Genomic DNA, 24,587 nt, shown 5'->3' on the forward strand with positions numbered 1-24,587 from the left:
AACAGCACTTACTGTGGACGTTTCGGAATCTGTCAGATTCCTTTATCAACACTGATGTTGTTGTGACGACCTTCTGTGTACAACTCGTTGTTGCTTAGCAACTTGGTTGCCAGTTGGTTTCTTCAGGAGATCGTCAAATTTCGCTACACCAGAAATTGGGTGTTGTTCGTACGCTCCTGGATAGAAAAAATAAGATCATAACCGAAGATAAAGACAAGGAAGAAGAGGAAATCACTATCAAAAATGCACTTTGTAACTGCGGCTATCCTTCTTGGAGTTTTGAGAAAGTCAAACAACAGATGGATACACCAAAGCAGAAGAAGAAGGCAATTAAGAAGGATGAAACCACCAAGTCAAAAGGACTTGTCGTTATCCCCTACGTAGAGAATGTGTCGGAACGTGTCGCGAGAACGTTAAAGAGTTACAATATCTCTGCTGCCATGAAGCCCCATTGCACCTTAAGAAACATGCTCGTGCACCCTAAAGATAAAAGGGACCCGCTCAACACCACAGAGGTTGTTTATTCCATCCCTTGCAAGAATTGTAATGAAACTTATGTCAGTGAGACGGGGAGGAAATTTGGTAAGCGACTGGAAGAACATAGGGCAGAGGCAGACAAGGCGTGTGTTAACGTTCGTACGAGAGCAAACAGAAAAGCATCTCAATCAGCTACCAATAAATCGGCCATCACAGATCATGTTCTCGAGAAAGACCACATCATTGACTGGGAGGAGGCTAAGATTTTAGGCAAAGAGGCAGACAGATACAAACGATGGATCAAAGAGGCAGTGAAAATCAGACAACAGGGCACCACCATGAACAGAGGCGAGGGGCAATACAACCTAACTCACGTATTTGACGATCTCCTGAAGAAACCAACTGGCAACCAAGTTGCTAAGCAACAACGAGTTGTACACAGAAGGTCGTCACAACAACATCAGTGTTGATAAAGGAATCTGACAGATTCCGAAACGTCCACAGTAAGTGCTGTTTTATTGGACTAGAACTATGAAATTCGTCTTTATTATTTTAATAACTAATAAAGACTGATTTTGTTTAGGTAAAAATTCAATTACCATCATGAAAACTCTTGTTATTCTAAAATGGACAAAATTCAGTTATGTGTATTTTGATTGCCTATTAGGCACTATGCTTACAAGCGCTTCATGTGTGCAGCTAGTGTGCACCTCAACAAGTGGGTTCCGTGATGCTTAAGCTTGGGCTAACTGCTTTTATACCTACTTGCTTACCTATTTAGATTTAACTTATATTTAAACAATACTTGATTTTGATGTTGTCTTTACTACAGGGAATAAAACTTTCCTTGGCCCTGTTACCATGGACGCTGGCATGATCAGTAATGATTATCTCATAGATGGTGTTGATATTGTATCATTAAATGAAACTAGTGTGAGAATATCAATGGAGCAGGAAATAACAGGTAGGTTTTGAAGGATTACATTCAGTTGATAAATAATGACTCAGGGAGAGGGGGAGTTCTAAGAATTTTTTTCTTTTGGCTGTTTTGCAATCCATCCATAATGCACCTAAATTTCCCCAAATTGGGTGCTTTTAAGGGCACTTTTGCCCAATTGGTCTCCACTGAAATCCCACCCACCGATATACCAAAATCACCAAAAAGGACATCCAAAGATTGACATGTATAATGAGATCCTAGTATGCGTAAAGGTCATTCTTTGAGTGTAGAAGCATATTGGGGTTAAAATCCTAGTGAGATCCCATATCTAGTGTCAAAATGAACCACTTTCTGTGTCACTTTTATATGGTTAGCATACTCAAATCAATATAATTATGTTATGTCATTTTTTGAACATTGTTTACTTTTCTATAAGTACATAAAAGAAGTATACATCACTATGTGGATATGCTCCTGGAGCACTCTAAATTTTGATTCTGTATTTCTTCACAGGAATGCTGAATTTCAGTCAGGACCTCTTTATATTAGGGGATTTAAAAGTAGATGGATCAATTGATGGCTTGAATGTACCCGATGATGTAGTCCATATCAATGAGGATGACACAGTGACATTGTATGGGACATTGGAGTTTAATAACAATGCCACTTTTACAACCATCTGGTGCTCTGATGAAATCGATGGGATATCTTGCCAAGGTTTGTGATGATTTAAAACTAATTCTGAGGTCACCAAAAACAAATCTTTCCTCTTGCAATATAAAATTTGTTTTTTTACAAGTCACAGGCAAAAGTGCATGTAATGCTATAGTCAGATGAGGCAAATGTATTTTGAGATTTTGATGAATTAAGTTGGCTGCCATAAGAAGAGTATTTCATAAAAAATGTTTACTAAAACTTAATGTATACAACAATTGTGATGAAAAACAGCCATTTATAGTACTCTTCAAATTTGTCTTAAAAAGTGATCTTGAAGACTTTTTTCTTAGAAAACAAATTTGCGTATGTGCTCCCAATGAATGTTTTCTTTTGTCATGTTTGATAGATGGTGCAGGTCTTGATATCCTCCTCACTTCTGGCAACCAAGTTGTATTTGGTCACTCCATCTTTATGGATGATATCTGGTTGGATGGAGTTAGTGATGTCACAGGTCTTATTGATGGAATTGATGTACCAGCCTTAGCTGCCGATACTGTGTATGATACAGGCAGCCAAACTATATCAGGTAGGTTGAAGAATTAAAGGTTTATACAGTGATTCAGCAAAAGTGTAAACAATTGTGTATAAATTTCCTGAAGGATAAGTCATTAAAATTGTTATTGGGTATTTTTGAAATGAAAAATTGGGCAAAAAGCAAGGAAAACAGCAGTATTGACAAAAGTGAAGCCCCTTTCAAATACATGTAGTTAATTTCTCTATGTAAGTAATCGATCATGCCACTGTTTTCCATGATAAGTAACTAAATTACAGATTCATGTCAAATGTCTTGTGTTTAACCACTATTAGCACATCAATGACACTAACAAAGGTCTGAAATCTTAATTTTGATGATTTTGTACGATCCTCCGGATGAGAAAATCACTGAATAGGCCTTTAATTGTTGGATTAACTGGTGAGCGGTTTGGTAATAAAACTAGAATTTTTTTTAAATCCAATTACGGGCTGATCAAATGATAGGGCAATATAATATATGCATATCATTAACCCATCGTTTTTTTTAAAACCAATTATCGTTTACAGGCAAGAAAGTCTTTAGTACCTCTATCATCTTCCAGGATAACATTGTGGTGTACTTTCTAATCCAGGATGTTAACCTCACAGAGCTAGATATCAGAGCAATCAAATTAAGTGATGGACTTCTACAAGCTGATAATGAACTAGTATTTGATGGACCAGTTACAGTGAGTAAATTCATATGCACCCAATAGAAATTAGCACATTTATATACTGTCATTTATCATTTTAAGAATAGCCCATTACATGCAAATAGCAAACAAGCACATACTGAAAATCAGTCTGCAAAGCATGTACAGAAACAGTCTGGAGGCATACTAATGTGACCTCAGAGCAATATGCAATATAGGGAATAGTCTTTCTCCAAATGACCTCAAATTACTTGTGCCATCCTATTTTATTAATAGCTTCTGGCATGTTGTCCGATGTGGCATTGTATCCTAATACATACTTATACATACATGCAAAAGTTTCTTAGAACTTAAGTCGCCAAAGCAACATTTTGTTTGCAAAAATAACATAACCCATAAGCAATAACAAACAAAGATCAAAACAAGTGTGTTTTTAAGAGTTTCTTGAAGGTGTTTGTAGATGAGGTTCCCCTGATGTTTTGTGGTAGACAATGTCATGCTTTGGCAGCAACAACAGGACATCTGCGTTTTCCAGCAACAAAGTTGAATTTCAAAGATACTAATCGTACAGGTGTGAGTGATTAGCATTTCTTTGACATCTGTGGTTCAATGCATAGGTACCGCGTGAACGTTGTAGTGCAAGGCGATCTATTCAAAAATTGTATTAATCTATTGCTCTGGTAATTAATCCTGTTACATTATCACTTCGACAGCGAATATTGTTTGTATTCACTAATTGTTCATTTTCTCCTTGTGTGTGAATAGTTTGAACAAGCAGTAGTTACCAATGGTAACCATAAGTTTGGAGATCTGACCCTGTTTGACCTAGTATCCCAGGGTCCAGCTGAAGATATTCAAGGCAACAAAGTTTTCACCACTGATGTAGTGTCAGAGGACTATTTTGATGTCACGGGTCATGTGAATGGCATTTCCTTACAAGATTTCTATCGTGATGCTATAAATACAACTGATGTGTCCCCTAGGCAACTGCCAGGAAATTTCACTTTTCTTAACGACGTAACCATATCAGCCAATTTGAATGTGGATGGATTAGTCGATGGTGAGTTTCATGTTCAACAATTTATACATTAATCATTATCAGCAACCAGCTCCTTGAGCAGATAATGTTCATTAGCATATCTTGAGACGGAAAAGATGCACTATTTTACATGGCCATATTTCTGTTATTTTTAATGCACTGAAATTCCACTTTCTTTGGTGTCAAGTTTAACCCTTTGCTAACCTCCCAACCCTGTCCCTTCCCCACCAGTTTATGTTGGTACTACTAGGTGCACATAAACAACATTGCAGGATTCAACATTAATTGAGGGATTGATGGGGTCATTTACAATTACCCTATTGAAAGGGCCAACACTTCTGAGAAGCATTGGGTCAGAACTCCTGTGTCTCTAAACTAGCCCTCAAGGAATCTAGCAGTATTGAGGCATTGATGTTTTGATAAATTCCCTAGATTCAAATCTTACTCCTCTTGAGCCAATTTCATGAGAGATTAAGGTGATTAGATCTTGGTTGTTATTTCATTTGTGAGCCATCACATCAAAATGGAAAATAAAAATTGAGTTATTCATACAAGATGAAAGCTGATTATCTTAGCTTTAAAATTTTTATGGGTATCGGATGTGCCATTCTTGAAATATTATCAAAAAATCAAATAGAAACATGTCCAAACTTGAAAATCATGTTTTTGAGAAAAAACGGTTTTAAAATAAAGGTTTACATAAGAAATGAATTGACATGGGTAATTTATTCTTACATTTGTGCAAATTTGATTAATATTCTGGGTATTTCATATTGATTTTCTTAAAATATCCACTTCAAAGTTTATGTTTATGTAGAAATTGAAAAATCAACATCGGACATGATTTTGAGTATACATATGTTAACTTCAATGGCCTGTATCTCAAAATGCCCAGTGCTGTGAAGAGGTCCCTTTTGATGTGATGGCTCACATTTTACCTCATTCTTTTGACAGAAAACCTTCCTGACAGTCATTTTTGGTAAAGAATAATTAAATTTGACCAAGTTTTCAAATTACATGAATACTATTTTTTTCATGTAAACAATTTCTAATGTCATCAAATTTCCAGGTGTGAATGTGAGCAATATTGTGAAAATGACTGGAAATCAAGAGATATTTGGAGAGACGACCTTTGACAATGACCTGGTGGTTGATACATTGGTTGTTGATGGCAATTTACTTATCCAAGATTACATCAATGAACTCACAATGTCTGATATTATCAATGATACTCTAATAGGTGAGTGAGTTTTAAACATTGTGCAAACTTTCTAACAATGGGACATTCCAGTTGAAATCCATACACCCCCTTATGGAAGACATGACATTAATCTTCCCACACAGGAAGTGTGATTGTCAAATTGAATTAACATTATATGAAATCTATGCTCCCTGTGTCTTCCATAGGGGGTGTATGGATTTCAACTGGAATAGCCCAATATCTTGGTTTGGACATGGGTTATATAATGTAGCAGAACGCTTATCAATTTGATTACCAAATTTTGCGAGACATGACTGAAAAGTGATGTCATCTACTTGGGTTGTCAACTGTATGCTTGGTCAATCAGTCTATTCTCCCAGGATTATTGCCTGGTTTTGCCAAAATTGATTTAAATTCTCACAAAGTGTGGCTAAGTTTAAAAAAACCCTTGAAGTGCTGTCTACTAAAGATATAATTATTATAAAGATGTAATTTAAGTACTGTTTAGGCCTACTGCCGGTAGCCTAATGTTCAAGTGATCTCATTACAGTGTTATCTATTGAAAATTAACACTGATGTTTAGTGCTTTTGATTTAGGTAATGCTATTGTGAATGGTTACTGAAGGAAGCCCTATTCAATCAAGTGTTGTCAACTGAAGAGAGCACAATTGAACAGATGTTATTTGAATGCTATCAAAACTACCAAAAATAACATAATTCAGTTAACCCTAACTGCCTAAGGGCTTTTTGGCAACGGGAAGCAGGGCTGTTCCTAGGGATTTTGCCACCCTAAGCAAAGCCTCTCCCTGCTGCCCTACCAATTAAAGCATATAAAAAATGTAAGAAATGGTCGTGAGCGGCCATCGCGTCAGCGCTTGCATGGCGCAGGGGGGTGTATGAGGGGATGTTTCAGAAGTGAAAAACTTTTGCAAGATGAAGACCTAATTGAAGCCATTTGGTGGACTATTTTTGCACTATTATCGTGTAAAACTTTAGTTTGAAAAAGCCGAAAATTTAGGAAATGACGGCCCAATTGAAGCCATTCGTTAACAAGTTTTGGTTTTGACCTTTATTGTATAAATTACCCGGTATTGCTTTACATGTAAACATAAAGTTGCGCGAATTGACGGGCCAATTGAAGCAACTTTTTTCACTGTTATTGTATGAATTATTGGTTTAAAATCTTTCTTGGGTCATCGTTGACCGCAAATAAGTCTTAATCAGCTTTAGCTTAGAAAAGCTATGTTCACCACTGGCAACAGATACGGGAAAGGTCAGAAAAATGTCCTGTTTCTTTTCTTTTTCTCAGGTCCCCCTTTTCCGCCCTGTTTTCTGTTTCTCTTTTCGCCCCTTTTTATTTTTCCCTCCATTTTTATCCGCCTCATTTTTTCTTCCCTTTCTGCATTCCGTTTTTTTCGCCTTTTTTACGCCCTTCTGCGTTTGGCGCCCTAGGCGACCGCCTTACCTGGCCTAATGGTCGGAACGGCGCTGACGGGAAGTGAAAGAAGGAAGGAATAAAGAGAGAAAACAAAGAAAGAAGTTGTTTGATCTGGGTGGGATTCGAACCAGAGACCCCTCGCATGCCAAGCACTGGTTCAGCGACACTTTGCCACGGGTGTTGGGCTTTGCTGGCCAGCGAAACCATGGCTGTATATCACTTAGGGCGATTTCGTCATCACACCATGTGGGATGCACGCACGAATAGGGGGTGTATGGATTTCAACTGGAATAGCTTGAATATAAGCAAAGTTGCTTAATCAACTTGTCAGCATGCCATCCCTGCTTTAGTTTCCGTCTGGACTATGAAATCGCTCTCTTACCAGTATCTCCTGTCAAAGAAATCAATCATCTTCACACAACTCTTAAAACAATTAGGCTGCAAAATCATGTCCCTCTGCTGTGCCATCAACTTCTCACCAAACTTATGCCATTATGCAGCAGTCTCCATTCCAGCTTTGACTCAAAAAATTTCTCCATTGTCATGCCACACATTTGTGTTCATCTGATACAGGGTTTTAAGCTTCTGGACCACAACTTTGGAACAATTTGCTATTGTACATTTTGTCATGCCACTTCTCTTAATTTAAAAGTTGTCCTAAATACCCACTTCTTAGGGATTTGATGTTTGTAATTTTGTAAACCACTGTGGTAATTCTGTCTGGGCACTATATAAAGGACATTGTTATTTTTATACAAAAATGTCTAAACTTGATACTTTTCAACCATCATTACAGATATGGACTGTGTTGGTCCGCTCGGGATGCAGAGTGGACACATTGCAGATGAACAAATAACAGCCTCCGATTATTTTGTTGGCTTTAAACCTGAAAAAGCTAGACTCCACAATCCTATGAATAACTGGGTAGCAGCTGTTGGTAACCCAACTGATCCATGGATTCAAGTTGATTTCCGACATGAAGTGGCCATAACGGGGTTACAAACACAAGGTAGTGCGACAGCAGGTCACTATTTTGAATGGGTGGAGATGCTGCAGATACAGTATGGTGAAATAAACGATTCATTGACATACATTATGGATGGTGCCACAGCTAAGGTATGGCCTTCATGTACTTTCATTTTTATACTTACGTGAATGCCAAAGTGCATATTCGTGCTCGTAGATCTGTGTATGCCCTGCTGGCTTGTGTTATGTAATGGCATTTAACATGTTAAGAATTACGAATCAATCCATTGTCCAGTTCAGAAACTGCCATTATACCATTCCTATGGACATGACAGGAAGAAAGAAAAAAAAACCCCTGTTTTTCATTTAAATATTGTTATCAACAAATTCAATTGATCTGTTGAAATCATACCAGGATTTTGGAGAAACATGACAAGGGTGATAATTGTCCCCACCAAATTTGTAAAAGGGAACTATGATGTAAGAGGGTCATTCAATATGTTCTACCTCCACTCTTTTAACTTTGGTTTTGTAAATGGTAGCTTCTTCAAACATGTCATGATTATACTTTGAAATGCTTGCAAATGTATATTGATACATTTTCCAAATATTTGTGGGATATGGTAGTTGTCAGACTGTATAGACCAATTTAATTGAACTGAATGTTTATTTATCTTGCCTAAATGTCCAATTTCTATTGCAGACATTTGTTGCCAACAGTGATCGTAATTCGGTTGTTGACATCAGGTTCCACGAGTTAATTATCACCAGAATCTTGCGTATTTGTCCTACACAATGGGAGGGTTGGACAGCACTACGTTTTGAAGTCATTGGCTGTGACAATCACCATGGTAAGATTCCTTTTTAAGGCTAATGAAAGTTGATCCCTAGTTTCCCGTAACCCGCCCGCATCACCTTTTCATTTTGGCCAAAACTTTCATAACTTACATAAAAAAGTAGATTATCTGAAAATTGGGATGAAAATAATCAAAACTGAAACTCTTTAAATGTCTGACATGCCCTGCTGATCATAATTGGCAGGGGTCATCGGGGTCAAATTGCCATAGATTGTTACAGGTTCATGAAATTTGGTGGGAATGAAAAATGTCAAGATTATTTTGTGGTCATCAAGGGGTCAAATCACTATAGATTGTTGCCGGTTCATGAAAGTTGTTGGGTACGACCACGTTAGCAAGACAAAAAAGGTTGAGGTAATTTTGGTGTCATCCAGGGTCAAATTGCTGTAGATTGTTGCAGGTTCGTGAAATTTGGTGGGAAAGACCACCGTAACAAAGGTCTTTGGGGTCATTTGGGGTCAAATCGACATAGATTGTTGCTGGTTCATGAAATTTGGTGGGAAGGAGCGTCGTAGCAAGGCAAAAAATGTTAAGGTCATTTTTGGGTCCCCGGGGTCAAATCGCCGTAGATTGTTGTAAGTTCATGAAGGTTGAGTTGAAGGAATACCGTAGAGAAACAAGAAATGTAAAGATCATTTTGGGGTAATCCGGGTATAAATTGCCATAGATTGTTGCAGGTTCATGAAAGTTGGTGGGAGTGACTACAGTAGGGAGACAAAATGTCAAGGTCATTTTGGTGTCATCCATGGGCAAATTGCCATAGATTGTTGCAGGTTCATTTACTTCTGCTATCAAAAGTAATCACGGTAAGCAGGCAGTCGCGAAGGCAGACGATACTTGTCACATAATAAAGCCTGTCCTTAAAATTAGATAGGTCATGTGAAATAAGAAGATATTAATAAATACATTAAAGGTGAGTGTTCTGATTGATAGCTTCATCTCCCAAGTCAAAAGTAAGTATGAGAAAGCACCTTATATTTATTTCTTATTGTCAGTACAGATACCAAAATTAAACTTTCATTTTTTTTTTGTGATTTTGGAAAACTTTAGCTTAGTGCATGATTTGGTCAACCAGCTGAGAGTTGCCAGTTGATAGGCCTGTGATTTACCTGTTTATTAAAATGGATCAGTCTTATTCTGTTCATCTATTGTTATTTTATGTCAAGTGTAATAATAGTATTATTATAATACAATAGAACACTATCAAATATGCATAAGGTTAAACTAATTGTAGGCAAGCATACATTGTGAAGAGGGAGTCCTCACTTCCAGACAAGACTTGGTCAAGTGAACACACAAAATATTGTGTGTGTGTGTGTGTGTTGCAAAATTGATCGCATCACCAGTATATTTTGTGAGAACAAAATTGATTGTTCTTGTTTTATACCAGTATAAGACCTATCCAAGCCAAAGATAGGCTTTGCAATTGTTTTATTGTACCCAGGCAGAGTTGCCATATAAGTTGGCATAATTATTATCATCACACTATGGAGTTGTGAAGATAGAGCTGTTGGAGTCACACAGGTGTGTGAGTTTGAAATGCGATCTGCAACTGAATTGGAAGTCACCAAAACTGACGGATGAATTCTCGACCGATACATCCAACCATGAACCAAATCGCTACTGCTACCAACCAAATCCCTGTGAATTAATCAGCTGTACCATTTAAAGTGACGGTTTGGCCACCCTAGCTAAGAAAAACTAATCTGTAGAGATTCGGGGTCAGCACACCATCAACCAATTCCAGGACGGCTAACATCAATGGTTCCAACTAAATATGACGTATAAAAATGTCGGTATTAAATTTTATTACTAAATAATGGACTTGAACTGAAATGAACTGAGAACTCCAATATTCAACTCAACTCAGGTACTCATCAAACGAAGCAGTTGAATTTTGTACATCATTGTCAAAGATATTAATTTTTTTTTTTTATGTGAATTATTGTTATTCGTGTATGTTATATATTTAAGAGTGAAATACACGAAAAAGTTACTCATCAAAACGAAACATTTGTATTTGGTTAATCATTGTCAAATACCTTTAATTTATTTTAAATTGTTATATGTGTGGATATTAAATATTTGATTTTGAATTACACAACATTGATTGAAGATTTGATGTATTGATCACAATACTTCAACTAAATTTTAATTTTGAGTGAATTACTTCAAAAATAGGTCATTGTATTATTTGATATTTTCGGCTATCATTTAAAAAAAAAATAAATTGCTTTGTGAATCAGTCAATGTTACCCATTCAGATAAGTTGCAATTATTGAATTATCTGAAGAAAATCAATTTGTTTTCAGTTAAGCATTTATCAGTTGTTGTAAAATACAATTAGGGTAAAAAGAGCTGATTGATTCCTTACACCTTACCTATTATATGGTTGCTTGTGAGTTGAGAGTAAGTAGAAGGAATAATCGCCTCTTACCCACTTTAACTTTTGATTATTTGAACAATAATACTTTGTTTAAATTGTTTGATTTTATGATTGGATCTAATCAATTAAGTCAGATTATTGAAAGAAGTTGTATGTATGTAGTTTAAAATGTTATAATGTAAATGCAATTGTGTTAATATAAAAGAACAACAGAAGATATACTAATCTAAGAACATTTTAAATGAAATAATCATTTAAAGATTTAAATTACTGTTGTCTTGTGTTCATAATTCTTATTTGTGTGAACAGTACCACTGTTTTTAATTGTAATCCAACATGTTCATCCTTCGGGTATGACACTTATCACCCCAGTACATTTTTAGACCCGAGATATGTTTAGCTGCGTAGGCGTAATACTGCATCTGTACATGTATAGAGCTGCACCTCTGGATAATGCCAAGTGATAAGGTGCGTCTTGGGCCTCAGTGAAATGAATTGATGTAAATGCATAGTATAAATCTATGATGCTGTGTTATGTATTTATATACTAATCTTTTATATTGAACCTCTTTCACAGGTAATCAGGTTTTGACTGGTACAAAGACCTTCCAAAATGGGTTAACATTTGGAGATGATATAACGACAGATGGTTTGGTTGATGGAGTTGATATTACCCATATGGCAGCTGATGGGGTGTATAAGACTGGTGACCATATCATCACGGCAAATAAAACATTTGATATCCAAACTAATTTGCAAGAAATGGAGGTTACTGGTAAGTGTTAGCTATCACTGTTAAAGTGTTGTTTTTTGTTGCACTTTTTACATTAAAAGTAGCCAGCTATTGAAAAAATAATAAATGTTTTTAAAACGTTTTAATATTTTGGGTTGGTTTTGGTAAAAATGTTTTTATAACATTGAATGTTGGGTTTTATAAAGGTCATGAAAATGTTTTGTGTGAAAATTCACTGCAACAAACATTTTTAAAAAGCTGTCAAAATGTTATTGAAAAACATTGTTGCAAACTTTTGCTGCCAAATATTTTGTCAGCACTTAAATAACATTATTTTACAGTAAGTTTTCAAAATTTGTTTTTGAATTATGAAAATGTTTTTTCCGCTTCCTCTGGTAAAGGCGCATTATAAGTGTTGAGTATTTATTTATCCTTTATATAACCTGACATTTAAATGCTTTCTGGCAACAAACTATTTTTATTCTAAATTTCATTTACTTATTTATTCTTTCATCATTGGTTACTTGATTGATTGATTGGTTAATTGATTGATTGATTGATTGATTGATTGATTGATTGATGATTCATTTATTCATTCATTCATATCTATAATAGCTGCCCTATAGATATTTGACAATTTCTGCATTCCATAATATACACAATCTAAAAATATGACACATGGCAGCAATTGCAGATGGGACCTTGCACTAACCCTTCCAACATGAATAACTATGGTAATGGTACTTGGAATGGGGAAATATATAAGCAGTAGCTGAAGGTCATTATGTCCAGACATTCCATGGTCCAGCTTTGTTACACTTGAAAAATTGGTATATTCAAATTAAATTTTTATGCTAATGCTTCATCATAATATTCAACTTCATAATATTTGTTCATTTAAATTATTCCCAGGTGAGTCATCAACAAAGGTGTTATCATGACCGTCATCATATTATTCATATCATTGTTTGCTAGCACAAATGACAACCTTTGCTCACATATTATTTGCCTTTCATAATGATAAATATTTATCTTTGAAAATAAAATAAAAAATTCTGTGTTATCAATAGTGATAATTTTTTTGGTCTGTTTGTGGTGTGCCGGTATGCACTGTGCATGAGATGTGTGCACATGGGTATGATTTTCACCGTAAACTGTGGACACACTCATGAATAAAACCTAAGTAACATACAAAAACAGAGGATGTCCTTGTTGTTTAAAACTGAGGACATCCTTGGTTTTTAGACCCTGCTCAAATAGAGGGAGACAGACTTAAATATGCATATAAGACCATACAATTTAAAAAGTCCATTGTGTGAAGATTAATTTTCAAATTTCTGTGTCCTCGGTTTTTAGTGTAAAATCAAGGGGGATACTGATGTTCTCGGTTCATGGTGAATATGTACAGTATTATCACTTAACTAATTCTTCACCATGTGCCACTTTACAATTCAGCCAAATGATTAACATTTTTTCCACATGATGGTACATGAATATTTATTTAATAGTAAACATTTTAGTGAACTTATTACACACCCTGTCATATCCTTATCAGATGATACCGCTACACTGCCGACAGCAATGTAACAAAGAATACGCCCCTTTTCTATCATCGTACTATAACCCAACATGGCTACTGGTCTCAATGTTACAAAGATATACGCCCCTTTTCTACCATCAAACTAAAACTCAAGATATGATAGTACATGAATATTGATTTTACAGTAAACATTTTAGCAAACTTATAACACACCCTGTCTACCCTAGATACTGTTATCACATGATACCGCCACACTGCCAATAGCAATGTAACAAAGAATACGCCCTTTTTCTACCATCAAACTATAACTCAACATGGCTACTGCTCTCATTCAGAAAATTGAGGAGAATTTTTCATGCTGTATATGTTTTGGCGAGTTGAGAGATCCGATAGGCCTGCCTTGCCTTCACAGTTTTTGCTTCAAGTGCTTGGATCAGTGGTTTAAATCCAGCCCAGACAAATCCAAAGTGGTCTGCCCAACCTGCCAGCAGTCTTTCCCAAAACCCAAGGAAGGAATACGAGGATTTCCTGCTCACTTTTTGATTAAGAACTTGATGGAGACTGTTGACTTGGAAAAGAAGGTATTTATAACATCAGTCTATTTAAGAAATAAAGGGTGCAGCATTATCCTTTACACCCAAATAATGTGTCCGAGGCAGTAAAAACGTAAATAATGGGCGAGGCGCAGCCGAACCCATCATTTAAACGTTTTTACTGCCGAGGATATGTGACTTCCTTTAGTATTTCTTAATGAAGTGTTAAGTATAGTGTGTTTTAGAGTGGCTGTTTTCGGTGAACGGAGAAAGGTCCTTGTGAGTGCAAAACCCCGTAATAATTTGACTGTTAAATCGTAACCTCATAAGTGGTGGATCTTCCTATCAAAGAAACCGTGTTATTTATAATCAAAGAAACCGTGTTATTTATATTCTATTAAATATTTTCCAGTTAGATTTTATGACTTTATAATAATGGTGATTTGACTTTTATGCGTTATCGTGTAAGATTTGACACCCTTTTGTCACTATTGCACTCAGGATATAATAAAATGCTTGACCGTCGATTTCTATTCTATTACCAGAAAATATTATATTGCGATTTAAAGAGAAAATATAATTTTTTGGCTCAAATATTTAAAGTTGTTTACTTCAAGGTGGAGCGTGTACGTGTAAGTGAAAGTGCGTATCGCTGAAATATTGCACGCGTAACTTGCGTAATGATGCTGTGCGTAGAATGTGTTACGGCGCTGGACCCATTATTGCAGAATAATGGGCTCTCACGTGATACGTTTCAACAAATCACGGTGCGCGATTTTGAATAATGGGTCGTGGGGGTAATAGAATGTAAATTAAAACACCATATTAGTTGTATTCAGTAATTGGAATGATCAATGCTTTCATTAAAAAAAAAAAAAAGTGCAGTGATTTATAGTGTGCTACACATAGGCACAATGCCTAGACATTGATCCACATGCCTCAGCACACTTTACAGGTTGTCGCTGACCACTACACCCGCATATCATTCCATAAATCATTTAACAACAACTCGGAGGCATTAAAGCTTCAAGAGCGCACACCCTAGACATTCCACAATTGACCTTCATAACCAGGATCAGCTCCCCAAGTTTTGTATGGGTTACAACGAGACAATTAGCAGCAAGTTCCTTGTTCAGGGGAATTTCAAACAAACTCATGTTTTCCACATTAGCGTAATAAGCCACCACCAGGGTTCGAACCTGCAATCTCTCGCACCATAGTCGAACACCTTATCGATTGAGCTTACTCGACTAAATTAAGCAGGCACAATTTATAATAATTTTTGATGACTAATTCTTTCAAAATATTACAGGCACAGGCATCTGACACTGTATTTGATTGATGCCTGTGTAAATCCTAATTGAGTTGAAACTCTGGTTCCTCATGTGGCAAAAGTCATAATGTTACATAGCAATTTTGTCAGTTTTATGTCATCTGTTATTAAATATAACAGTATTATTTTGAAATAGAGGCAATTTCTGAATTCTTTTAAAAGCCCATTATTTGTAGTGTCATTGTTTAGATCATATGCTTATTGGCAAAGTACAATTAAAGATATGACATTACTTATTCTGGCTCCTGGTCAGGCAAAAAATGGCAAACATGTAAGCCCACATGCTACCTATTAAAAAATATTAAGGGTCTTTTTATCTTTTCAGTTTCTGTAAGTCTATTGTTCCGATACGAAAACGCAAGGGATTCAGTAAGTTTTTAATCCCTCCCCCTCCCTTACGAAATTTATCAGTATGATCCATGACTGAAAATAAATGGTTATTCCCCTCCAGCCATTTTAGAGCAAACAATGTTCCATAAAAATGGCCTTCTAAAATTTAATAGGTACTGTATTTGGTTCTGATAAATGGCATCACTATTTCTTTGATCAGTTTGTAGCATAATGCAAACATGGAGAAAGCAATTATCCCCAATGTAATTTTTAGGGGCAATTTTTTTTTGGGAAAAAAGAGCACGAACAAGTGTTTTGATTAAAAAAAAACCCTCAATTTTGGAGACTCTATAAAACAAATCAAGACAGGTCAAGGATAATTAAAATTTTGTGTATCAAACACGCAAATCTAAGCTACTACATACCAACTACAATATTTTTTAGTTGAAAAAAATTTTGAGGACAACTATCTTTGAGGACTATCCACATACATTCCCGGGCATACATTTTAACCAAAATTCTGACCAAAACCCTGCATAAGCTTAAAGTGATTTAGTAAAGGCTGTAGGGCCTATACTTTCTTTCAAGTTGAGCTTGGTATAGTGATTTAGGTGCCTATTTTGTAGATCACAATATTTAATCGCACATGTTAATCTAATCCTGCATAGTATAAGCACATATACAAGGTGGTTTGTGGACAAGCTTGTGTCACAACCGCATAAAAGCACTGAAGGTGAAATGAAGTATAAAATAGATGTTGGTATTTATTCAGCGCCTTTCACATGTGAACATGTACCAAAGCGCTTTACATTTATTCCGCCGTCGTTAGAATATGTCAGCTGCCATGCAATGCCCAAGGCTTGCTCATACGTACCTTTGGGCGGCGCTCAATGGACAGTATTCATAACAGCTCCCCATTTCACACCTGGGTGGAGAGGAGTAATCGAGATAAAGTGCCTTACTCAAGGGCAAAACACGATGGCGTCACCGGGTCTCAAACCCGCAGCCTTCCGATTATGAGTCGTAGCCTGTTCCGCACGGCCACCGTGCTCCCTACAAGTATATAGCTGAATTGGTGCCTATTGTCAATCAAAATTTCCTCTTTTTTTTTTTTTTGCTTTTCAATAAATCATTATTGCAAATATATAACCAAGCAAATAATCAAAGACTAATTCAGCTCTTGTTTTCACATCTTTATTCCCAGGGAAAAACTGTCAACTGCCATCTGTGTGAAAAGAAAGCCGATAAGCACTGCATTGATTGTAAAAAGTCCTTTTGTCACCTATGCCTGAGAAATCATGATGCCCTCATCAAAGACCACAAAGTCGTCACCATTGAAGAGTACCAGTCTGGAGAAGTGACTGATGAAGGTAGATTCTGTAAGGTACATGGTGAGCAGGTAAGGTACTACTGTGAGACAGAAGAGAGAGGGGTCTGTACAGACTGCGTGGGGCTGAAGACATGTTCTCATGAGCATCATCGCATCAGTTTGAAGGAAGCAGTTGAGAAGCAAAGGTCACTACTTCAAGATAAAGCAAAGAAATACAATGAAACCAAAGTCAAATTCCAAGATGCTATAGATAAAACCAAGGCATTACAAAAGAACTTGAAACAATCTAAGAAACTTGCAAGGGGTGAGCTTGACAGATTAGAGACAGATTATATTCAGAAAGTAAAGCAGGCTTTCAAAGAAAAAAAGGACAAATTAAACAGTCTAGAAATGGAAAAAGAAAGAGTTATTGATGGTAAATTGAAGGCACTTAAGCAAGAGTTAGATCAGATAGAGTCCGCATGTGATCAGGTATCCAAGGTACAGAGCTCCACATCAGAATACCTGATCACACATAAATACCCAACTTTGTCTACAACACTTGCCGTTCTCAATCAGTCACAGCCAGTAGCTAGTGATATGAAGCTCAGTTGCCTTAGGTTTGAGCCTGCCAAAATGGAGGTTCCACCCATTGGTCAAATTTTGCAGAGTATGGGTGCAAGCAAAAGGTGGAATTTGATTAGAACATTTGTTACAGAGGGATTAAACAATCTTCAAGGTATTGTAACTGATGAGAATGGCAATGTTGTAGTGTGTTGCTGGGAAAAAAGGAATCAAAGTATATACCAAACAAGGTCAAGTAAAGAGCACTGTGCATGATTCCAATGGTGCAGTAGATGTAGCCATTTCACTTGACAATAGGTGTGTATTCAAGCCACGAGGTAAAACCTCTATTCAGTGTAATGACATGCAGGGAAATCAGCTCTTCACTACCCCTGTAAAAGATATAAACAATAAGCCATCAAAGGTCAATTCAGTAGCTATAGATTCAAAGGGTAGAATCATAGTAGGGCAGATAGAAAACACCATATCCATCCATCATGCTGATGGCTCACTCATATCAAAGTTTGCCACAGAATCCACACCATTCTGTCTTGCAATCACGTCCAATGATGAGATAGTCACCTCCTACTGTGACCCTACATTAAAACAAGGTACATCTGTGGTTCTCATGGATTACTCTGGTGCCAATATCAGAGTCATCCAGCCTCCAGCAGAGGTCAAAGTATGGAGACCTGGTGATGTGTGCTGTAGACAAGGTGAGATATTTGTGTTAAACACTTGGCAGGGTGATCCTACAGGTGTATACAGATACACATCTGAGGGTGATTACCTGGGATGTATTACTACAGAGGTCATTAACCCTGCAGGTATTGCACTGTCAAAAGATGGTATGGAGTTGTATGTGGCCGACAATGATGAGTGTGTCATCAAAATATTTACTAGGGTGTAATAAGCATTACAAGAATTACTAAAGAAATACACAGTGGTTATATATTAGAGTTGCCTTCTGGAAATTATCTTATGCATTTAAATCCATACAATAACAGTGTATGTCTGATATATTCATCACATATTTAATTGTTGGTTTACATATTTATATTGTCAACATAGTTATTATTCTAAAGAGTTTCAGTTTAACCCTTTAATATTTTGTTTAAATCTTTAAATTGCTGCTATTTTTACTACACAGTAACACTGTGAGTAATATGAGTGAAAGCATGGGGATTTGAACTGCAGTGTTGACTCTAAACATTGGGCGATTCCAGAAATTTTCCACACATCCCCAAAGATGACATTGGGATTTCCCACAGCTTTCCCCCTCAATATTGTTTGGGAATTCCTATCATGAAATGTCGAAAAAACATCCCATTTCCCGTCCAGATGCTCATCGGAATGTAAAAAATTGGGAATTCCGATCACTTTTTGGTGTAAATGCATGTAAATCCCAATTCCCAAATGTACACTGTAAATATTTGGCTGGGAAATCCCATTGTTATGTTATGGGTGGCTCTGGATATCACATATAATTTTGCAAAATCAATCATGGGAAATCCCACATTTTGTTTTAAATTTAACTTTGTCATCTTTGGGGGATGTGTGGAAAATTCCTGGAATAGCCCATTGCACAAACACAGAGCCCACACTTAATTATTAATGATCTTCCCACAAAATAAGACATAACTTCAAATTTAAGGTAACAGGCATCCCAAGTATCCTTTTGGACACTTTACCCCAAAATTTGTATCGTATATTCTTGGCAACTTATGTTGGCCCCTGTCATGGTTGAGTGATGGTTTGTTGACTCTGATGTAAATTGACTCCTTCGCACATCTTTCAAGGTATGTCTTAATTTTGTATTGAGATCATAGGTTTAAGAGATTGGATAGCAATGTTTGCACAGTATTTTTTGTGGGACATGAGAGCACATCAGACACTTCAAATTTGCATTTTGAATACAAGGAATGTCCTGAAATCAAATAATTTTGAATTTTTGAAATTTGTGATATAATACAAATTTTATGACAAATTCTTAAAAATTTATATTTTTGACATGTAACAGTCCTTGGAGTAAACTTGATAAGTCTAATGATATGTACTTTAAGTGTGTGTTAGATTTAAAAAATTTACCTTGAGGACTGTGAAATATCAAAAATATAAAAATTATCAATTTTTAATAATTTGCCGTAAAATTTTATTATATCACAAATTAAAAAAAAAAAAAAATCTAAATTATTTGATATCAGAAGGACATTCCTCGTATTCAGAATGCAATTTGGTATGCCTGATATTCTCTCAGATCCCACAAAAATACTGTGCAAACATTGCTATCAAATTCCTTAAGTAATTAGTTATGAAGTCTACTAACAACACAGATGCTACTAAAGTCCATACTTAGGTTTGAATGGTCATAAATCTGACCATAACTGATTAAGAACATTGAAATTTATAGTAATGTTGTGTTTAGCATTTCCTTAGCTTGAGTTTGATACCTCAGGATTAATGTTTAAAAGGTGTTTGACTGACACAAGCAAAATGAGAAACATGTCGCACCAACTTGCATCGTAACTCAGAATACAATTTGCCGACTTTATGAGCAGTTTGTGGTGGACGGTCACATTTGATGGGGTTTGATGCTAGCTTTGTAATAGAGAAAAAGTTATGCAGCCCCATGCATCAGGAATCTTTCACGCTCATTAGAAAATCATTTTGGAAAAAGCCAAGTGTTATTTATCTCTAATGAGTGACCCACATGTAGATAGGGGTCCAATAGTCATTATTTTGATATAGGCCTTTGTTCCCTTGTTGATATAGGCCTATTGAAGTTAAATTCCCTCCGTATGTTGCTGTGATGATTAATAAATTTTGAAGAATCACAGAAAATAGACACTAACAAAATTGTCTCTTGAGTTAAAGTTATTCACCCCCCCCCAAGAAACTTGCTTTAAAAAATAGAAAATCACACCAGACAAATTAATTTAAATCAAGTCAGACACCCTCTGATGTCGTTTCAAATCACATGGAGGCAAATCACTTCCAACGGACCGGAAGTGCAACATCATTATAGTTCTTAAAAGCTTAAATATGAGCATAATATTCGTGTATTTCCACACAAATATTTGTATTACATCATTTTAGGAAAATATATAAAAGTTGAAATATTCTAAGGCAGTCGGACATGATATATCGTGCATAAACTTGGCGCATTGTTTCAATAACAAATGTATTTCTGAACGCATCAAGGCGGCATGTGTTTCCGCACCCCCCTTAAAAAAGTGGGATTTTGAATTGCCTTGTTTTGTATTTTGTTTGCTTAAATATGGATAAAGTTTGATTTCTGTTGTTAATCATGCAAATAAAACACAGATGAGAGATATCAATTAGTTTTATAAACGTTCGACTTCTTTTTCATTAAGTTTGTTGTTTTACCTCAATTAGTTATCTTTGGCTGCTTGGCGCAATCGGTTAGCGCGCATTAACGTATTTTTTTCATATAATGCGTATATCCCAGGTTCGAACCCCACCCAAGCCTTCTCAAATGATTTGTTTTTTCTTCTTCTTCTTTTTTACATTTTCCCAACTTGTGTTATTGAATCATATAGAACTGGTCAAATTCATACAAAAAATGTTCCTTTTTTGGGGGGGGGGTTTGTATATTTAATTGGAGAATACTGTCAACTTTTTTCCTATTCGGATCGGGGCGATTAAGCAATTATTACATAAATTATTAGGCCTGCATTTTTTCCAGATTTTGAAAAAGCAATTTGAGTACTTTTGAAAATTTTGAATATGAAATTAAAGAGTATTTTGTTTTCAGTATTAAATAATCAGTTTTATTTTTATTTTTCGATTTTTTAACTTTTTGAATATTTGATAACAGTTGCGTGCTCTAAACATCGATCTACATAAACTCCTTGACCTGAGTATATTTATAGAATTCTCGGAACGTGTTATGGCCGTGTGTCAGGGGCTAGAACATTTGTTTTGCTAAATTTCAATTTTCTTCTCATTTCCTGTTGTATAGACCTATGCCTATACGCCTGCGAGATTCAAACATTCTAATAATAGGCTATTATTCGCCAAAGGCAGAAATCAGTGATGATCAGGGACTCTATTGTATCTATTGTAATATAATAATGCTGGGTTTTCTCCATATCGTTTTGCAATGCTGGATTGTCATATTCACAAGGTGAAAGATGGATTGTTGCATTTAAAGTACATAATTCACCGAGTGAATTTATGACAGCTAATATTTGTTTTATATCACTCTTACGTAAATTCTGTTACTTAAAAAATACTAATTAGGTAGGAAATTTTTTCATTGATATAGCACCATGTTTTGCCACGATACACTTCACATTTTGGGGTCCAGCCCTTAACTATTAAAGAGTCATCGCATGGCCTGGCGCACACATCTAACACTGTGATGGTAAAAACATGGAGAGGCTGATGGTAAAAATGATAAATGGCAATCAAGCAATGAACAGTTTAGAATTTATGTATGAGTGATATGTTAACATTCCATATTGCAGTATTGTTCGCTCTGGATATGCACTTCACTTCCTTTCATTGTGTACAAATGGCTTATGGAGTTGTCTATGGTTATAGGCCATGTGTTAAATGGTTATAAAAATTCCTTTTACCTGGCTGAGAATGCCTCATTGTAAAAGTCAGACAACTGGGCCAAACTTTAATGCTCTATTGGAAAATTACATGGACAGTCAATTTGCAGCTCTGTGTACTGTAAAGCATGATATGATATTTTTCCAAATTTTGCATTTTGGAGAGAAATCATTTCTGCCACATGAAATTTTCACAAATTGGTACATTTCCTTAAGGGATTTGGAATGAGCGTTTTGAGCATTTTGACTGTATTTTTTGTGGGACATGAGAGCACATCAGACATGTCGAATTGCATTCTGAATATGAAGAATGTCTTTCTGATATCAAATAATTTTCATTTTTTGAAAATCACGATATAATACAAATTTTATGACAAATTATTAACATTTGATATTTTTCACATTTTTGATATATAACAGTCCTTGAAGTAAATTGTATAAATCTAATGATATATTTAATTCTTAGAGTGTATGTAGCTGGGAGGAAAAGCCGATGATCAATTGAAAATTTTGACCTAAAAAAAGACCTAAATTTTTTTTGTGTTTTGGGAACAAAAATCCACATCTTCAATACGAAAGGTCAAAATTTTCAATTGATCATTGGCTTTTCATCCCACCTACATATACTTTAAGTATAAATCATCAGATTTATGAAGTTTACTTCGAGTACTGTTAAATATCAAAAATATCAATTTTTAATCATTTGCCATAAAATGTGTATTACATTGCGAATTTCAAAAAATCAAAATCATTTGATATCAGAAGGACATTCTTCGTATTCAGAATGCAATTTGATATGTCTGATGTGCTCTAATGTCCCACAATAAACACTGTCCAAACATTCATACCCCATCCCTGAAAGGTCTATGGGATGAAAAAAATATTTGCATGCATGAAAATTTCACGAATCAACTGCATTCACAAACTTTTTGATTCATTCACACAAACATTTCATGCTGCACACTTAACCTTGACTATTGGTTAATCACTCAGGCTGCTCACTTAACCTTGACTAAAGTACACTTATCAGATAATAGTGATTTTGATAATAATTTTAAAGGCCTATTCTTACTTTCCTGCATCGACGGCAGTGCATTGCTTTAAAGCAGCTTTAAGTCTTCTCTTCAATTCACATAAATACATGAACAAAATAAGAGTATGCGCAAAATGGTAAACAATTAATTTCAGTAAGGACAGTTTTCATGACAGTAACTTAATTTTTGCCAAATGAATTACTGGTATTTCGTTAAAAATAATATTGTCTGACTAAGAATGAAAATAAACAATGTAAAATTTTGTTTTTACTATTCCAATACCATGTGACAGATAATTGGCAGGTCTTTTGATTGCAGTTGGACTGACATCCAATAATCAGAATAATGGACGGTTCTTTCATCTATCATGTGGTAGAGGATATAGTAAAAGCAAAAATGCATATGTGACACGATCTGGTCCATGGGGTCCAAAGGCGGCAATTTTGAAACTGAGATAAAGGTAAAAATATGGAGTAAAAAAACAAAATACATAAAAAAATAGACATCACAAAACTTCATAGCTTTAGAACCAGGTATGCTAGACCTTTGGTGTTTTCAGTAGGCCTATTTGATAGCCTAATGTTTATATAAGGTAACAATTATAGTAACTCAATTTTCACAAATACCTCTTTTGGCCCCCATGGACCAGATTGTGTCACATATTGTTTGTATTCTCTAATTTGGTATGGTATGTACTATGTAGGAACTCTTCACAAGCTTAGTCATGTAAAGATCAAATGTATCATAGCAATAAATGGTAATATAAGGAAAGGACTTACACAGACTTTGTAATCTGACATTCCATTGTTGAAGTAAAAAGAAAGTTGTATATGGAATAAATTTGATTGAGAAAATCATAACATGATTTTGAAGTGTAATTATTCCTCAGTTTGTCAGACCCCCGGGGTCAGATTGGAAAAGTTGAAAAAGGAGGCCATCCACAATGTAGGCTTGTTCAGGGCGACACAGGCATGACTTAGCCCTATACATACAAAAGCTCCCTGGGTGCAGGGGCTCTCTCCTCTCTTCTGCTGGGGATTGGATGCCCCTTGAAGCTTATGCTGTTTAGCTTTTCAAGCCTTAAAAGTTGGCTATTTTGAGAAGTTTATGAGAATGTTTATGCCCTTATTGTCCCATTCTCCTATTTTTGTAGCTTTTATATAGGAAGTTTAGCAACATTTTTGGGTGTTTTTAGGTTGTCCAAAGGAAAAGACCTTATGGCATCATGAGTCATGTATCAGTGGGGATGTCGGGTGGGTGTGTCGGGGGGGGGGGGGGGTATGTCAACCATTATTTAAGGCTTTTGGTTAAAATATGGTTTCATTTATATAAACAGTTCAAATCCTATTGCAACCATTATTATGTTTTGATGAATCCCAAATGTGTGAACTTGAAATATTGGATCCAAAACATATAATAATAATAAAATTGGATGCTTTACACC

At 35.7% G+C, this 24,587-nt stretch overlaps 1 protein-coding gene across 1 annotated transcript in view; it reads left to right on the forward strand.

Moving 5' to 3' along the window:
- Positions 1-24,587, forward strand: part of LOC140160144 (uncharacterized) — an 86,099-nt gene that overhangs the window by 35,583 nt on the left and 25,929 nt on the right. Inside the window, exons 19-28 of the mRNA XM_072183422.1 lie at positions 127-825; positions 1,310-1,441; positions 1,931-2,134; positions 2,481-2,660; positions 3,176-3,336; positions 4,066-4,360; positions 5,409-5,579; positions 7,775-8,094; positions 8,648-8,795; positions 11,765-11,962. Coding sequence (XP_072039523.1) covers positions 127-825; positions 1,310-1,441; positions 1,931-2,134; positions 2,481-2,660; positions 3,176-3,336; positions 4,066-4,360; positions 5,409-5,579; positions 7,775-8,094; positions 8,648-8,795; positions 11,765-11,962 — 2,508 coding nt within the window. The remainder of the gene's footprint in view (positions 1-126; positions 826-1,309; positions 1,442-1,930; positions 2,135-2,480; positions 2,661-3,175; positions 3,337-4,065; positions 4,361-5,408; positions 5,580-7,774; positions 8,095-8,647; positions 8,796-11,764; positions 11,963-24,587) is intronic.

The sequence above is a fragment of the Amphiura filiformis genome, chromosome 9 (genome assembly GCF_039555335.1).
Source record: "Amphiura filiformis chromosome 9, Afil_fr2py, whole genome shotgun sequence".
In the NCBI taxonomy this organism is placed as follows: domain Eukaryota; kingdom Metazoa; phylum Echinodermata; class Ophiuroidea; order Amphilepidida; family Amphiuridae; genus Amphiura; species Amphiura filiformis.